Raw genomic sequence first — 4,260 nt, 5'->3', positions numbered from 1 at the left:
TCTATTAAAAGCAGACTTCTAGATTGTAAAAACATCTTAAAATCCAATAAAAAATGGATTCATTGACTATCTTTATTGCATACAAGGTCTTCAGATCCTGTACGAAAATTGTGTTGCATCTAAAGGCGGTCCTTTGCAATCTTTAATCACCTAAAAGTTCAGTCTAGATCCCATTGAACTATTCTTCAGTCAATTAAGAATAATGGTAAACCAACAGCGAGACAATTAGCCACGGCTCACTAAAGGTTTTTTGTTAATAACGATCCGATCGATTCTATTCCTGGTAACTGCTTGCCATTGGAGTCAGTACCAGTGTCAACTGCTTCAAGCAGCATAAAAAAGTTCTGTTGCAGTAAATCATATAAATCTTCCATCTCAAGGCAAAATTTTAGTAGGTGTTTGCAAAGCATATTCAGAAGGACAACGAAGATAATTAAGATTATATTTCTAACTTTACTAATTGTCAAAATGTGCGAGGGAAATGGTAGCTCATATTGCAGGCTTTGTTCTTTTTAAGTTAAAAAAAGTCTTTAGAGTGTAAGGTTTGCATTGATACACTAATATCAATAAACTATAATCACTATCACATCCTCGTCAAATTAAAAGCAAAAGAAAAATACTTTATCCATCATATCATGTAATTCAAATACAATACTTGTGAAAAATACATAAAGGAGATGTTGTCCTGCAACAAAGCACTTGGGAGAGCAAACTTCTACAAATTAGTTCCGTATTGGCAACTTACAAAGGCAAATATTTTTTTCTTATTTCAAATATCACAAATATTATGCACAATCTTTAGACAATACCTTTCTCTTATTGATCAAAATAAAAGCTTCAAGTTTTGTTAGTGATATATAATCATGCTGGTACTTAATACTCAGGATGCAGTAATGAGTCACCAGTTATATACTAAACTGATTCATTTTAGGGGTAGATAATTCCTATTGATAAATATTGATGAATAACAGTATGCAAAAACGTGTAATAAGGAGCAAAGAATTATCAGATAGAAAGGGCATGACCGACCCATGGCCACCTGGCCTCCCTTTACTGGCCTCCCATTAATCCTCAAAGGGTGTCAGGAAGGACATCCGGCCATAAAAACCCTAGCTAAAACAAAAAATGGACTGGGCCGAAATATAGATAGGAGTAATACTAGGGCGTACTCCGTAGATGACGCACAGATACATCGCCTAACTCTGTGACGACGAGGGCTACTGCATCAGGAGTGGGTGCATCTGAAAACGTTAGCTCCCATTGGATACAAAGTGTGTCAGCTTAACATTGGATTAATGATAGGGAAGGGAAGAGAATCGGCTGACCTTATGAGAAAATAGATATCATATGTGTACAAGAAACGAGATGGAGAGGAAATAAGGCAAAATAATTGGGTGATGAATGCAATATGTACTATAATGGAGCCAATGAACAGAGTAGAAATGGAGTTGCCATTGTCTAATCTGCAGAATTGAAGAACTCTGTGATAGAAACACTAAGAAGGAATGAACGTATCATCAGGTTGAAAGTATGCTAAGAAGGAGAAATGTTGAATATAATTAGTGCTTATGCATCACAGGTTGGTTGCACACAAGAAGAGAAAAGAAACTTCTAGAACGGAATGGATGGAGTGATGCAGGAGGTAGAAGAGAGTGAAAGAGTTATAGTCGGGGCAGATTTGAATGGCCATGTGGGAAGTGAAAATGACGTGATTTGGTGGGTGCAGGGGGTTCATGGAATCGTGGAGAGAGATACAGAAGGAGAAAACATAGTGCACTTTGCTATGTCATTTGACATTGCAATACTGAACAATTCCTATAAGAAGAAAAGGAAGCACCAGGTTACGTTTAAGAGTGGTGGCAGAATCTCCCAAATTGACTACTTCCTTTATTAACAGCTACAACTGGTGGAAGGTAAAAATTGCAAAGTTATCCTAGATGACCATGGAGCCTCAACCCACACTATAATATATGGATCGGAAGCTTAAAAGAGAAAGGAAAACCAAAAATAAATATGTGAGCTATATTAAATGGTACACATTAAAGAGAGGGGTCGATAAGCAGGGAGAGTTTAAGAGGAAGGTTTGGAGGGAAATTAACTTGGACATTGAAGACATTCAGGAATGGTGGCCACATAATTGAGCAATAATGAAAGGGCATGGAAAAGAAGTACTAAGCGATACATCTGTTATTGTACGGGAGGAAAAGAAAGCTGATGATGGGATGAAGACATTGAGAAGGCAGTGAAAGGTAAAAAGGGGGCAAAGAAGGGATGGGAAGAATTACAACCAAATGAGGTGAGAGATAGATTTATAGATAAAAACAAGGAGGTGAATAAAGTTGTAGCCCAATCTAAGGCCAGGGCATATGCTGAGGTACATAATGAGCTAGGAACAAAAAGATCAAACTGTCAAAAGCAAGAAATAGAAGTACAAAAGATATTACACACATTAAGCAAATGAAAGACCGAGATGGTGTGGTACTTAGAAAAGAAGAGGACATCTGAAAATCTCTTAAATGAAGAAAATGAAAGACTAGTAAGAGGAGACGGACAGCCAAACATGAGCATGGTAATGGGGTTTTCTAGGCAAGAATAGTAGATGAGGTGAAATATTTCTTTCTTATTTTAATTATCACAAATAGTAGATGAGGTGAAATATATTTTTCTTATTTCAATTATCACATATATGATGCACAACCTTTGGCAATCGCTTGCTGTTATTGATTAGAAAAATTGATTAAAGTTTTGCAAGTGATATATAATCATGCTAGTACTTAACACTCAGGTTGCAGTAATGAATCGCCAGTTATATACTAAACTGATTAATTTTAGGGGTAGATAATTCCTATTGATGAATATTGATGAATAATAGTATGAAAAAATATGTAATAAAGAACAAAGAATTATCAGATACAAATGGAATAGCTTTAAATTTGGGTCAGTTATAGGTTTTATGTATATAAGATAATAAAAAACTTTGTATTGTGTTTTGAAGTAAAAAAAATTATTTTCTACGTTCTTTATAATAATAATAATTTAATACTTGACCCCTGTGGAAGCATAAAAAACATTAGAAGATGAGGGGTCAAATATCTTATACGATCTAATCATAAAGATACTCGAACAAGAAAAGATACCAGAAGTGGCGAGAGAGTATATTGATCCCAATTTTCAAAAGCAAAGGGGATGCTCAAGAGTGCGGTAATTAAAGGGGCATCAAACAAGTGTCCCACATCTGAAGATATTGAAAAGGATAATGGATGACAGAATATGAGAAGAGGTTGAAATGGGAAAGAGTAAATGGGATTTATGAAAAGAGATGGAACCACAGATGGTATATTTTGTCTGAGGCAACTGTTGGAGATATTAAGAGAAAAGTAAAGGTGTTCAGAGACCTTTAAAAGGCTTATGACCGACTCCCAAGAGAAGAAGTTTGTAGGTGTCTGAGGAAGAAGATGGTCCCAGAAAAGTATGTGCGGCGGATCCAATAGGTTTATTATGGGTTGCATACCAGAGTGAGGAGCACTGTTGGAGTGACAGAGGGATTTGAGGTGATAGTAGGATTGCACCAGGGATAAGTACTTAGTCCATTCATTTTTAATATAGTAATACATGTTGTGACTAAAGAAGTGAAAGAGGCAGTGCCATGGAGCATATTGTATCCAGATGACATCAGTCTTTGTGCTGAGAGAAGGGAAGACCTGGAAATTATGCTAGAAAAGCGGAGAGGAGCCCTGGGGGACAGAGAAATGAGAATAAGCAGGTCCAAGACAGAATACATGTATTCCACCAATGAGGGCAACAGTAGAGAAAGTATTAGGTTAGGTAAAGAAGAAATAAAGAGAGTAGACAAGTTTAAGTACCTGGGACTCGTAATCAGTGCTAGTGGAAGCAGGGAAGAAGAAGTAAAACACCATATACAAGCAGGCTGTAACAACTGAAGAGCTGTCTCTGGAGATCTTTGTGACAAGAGAGTGCCACTAAGAATTGAAGGAAAATTCCACAAGACGGTCAAAAGAACAGCAATGCTCTATGGAACAGAGATAGCAAGCCTAAGGAAAGCTGATTAGAAAAGGATGGATTTAGCAGAAATGAGAATGCTTAAGTGGATTTCTGGAGTGACAGGAAAGGATAGAATTAGGAATGACTACATCTGAGGATGAACAAAGATTTTGGAAATATCATATAAAGGGCAAGAATGAAGATGGTATGGATATCTACTGAGGAGGGAGGAGGATCATGTGGGGAGGCATACCATGG

The 4,260-nt window shown here is 36.8% G+C and overlaps 1 protein-coding gene across 1 annotated transcript; it reads left to right on the top strand.

Moving 5' to 3' along the window:
- Positions 1-1,621: 1,621 nt before the first annotated feature.
- Positions 1,622-3,941, top strand: LOC137617456 (uncharacterized). The gene is made up of 2 exons (XM_068347483.1): positions 1,622-1,853; positions 3,607-3,941. The coding sequence occupies exons 1-2, from the start codon at positions 1,622-1,624 to the stop codon at positions 3,939-3,941; spliced, it is 567 nt and encodes a 188-aa protein (XP_068203584.1).
- The last annotated feature ends 319 nt before the right edge of the window (positions 3,942-4,260 follow it).

The sequence above is a fragment of the Palaemon carinicauda genome, chromosome 2 (assembly GCF_036898095.1).
Source record: "Palaemon carinicauda isolate YSFRI2023 chromosome 2, ASM3689809v2, whole genome shotgun sequence".
Lineage (NCBI taxonomy): Eukaryota > Metazoa > Arthropoda > Malacostraca > Decapoda > Palaemonidae > Palaemon > Palaemon carinicauda.
Note: the sequence above shows the minus strand (reverse complement) of the source record. Positions and strands in the feature narration are given on the sequence as shown.

What these genes read in the sequence shown, in the direction of transcription:
- LOC137617456 (XM_068347483.1), top strand. Translation starts at nt 1,622, where the DNA reads ATGGATGGAGTGATGCAGGAGGTAGAAGAGAGTGAAAGAGTTATAGTC. An exon ending in GCACCAGGTTACGTTTAAGA is followed by an intron (nt 1,854 to 3,606) that starts GTGGTGGCAGAA and finishes TTTTTAATATAG; the next exon opens with TAATACATGTTGTGACTAAA.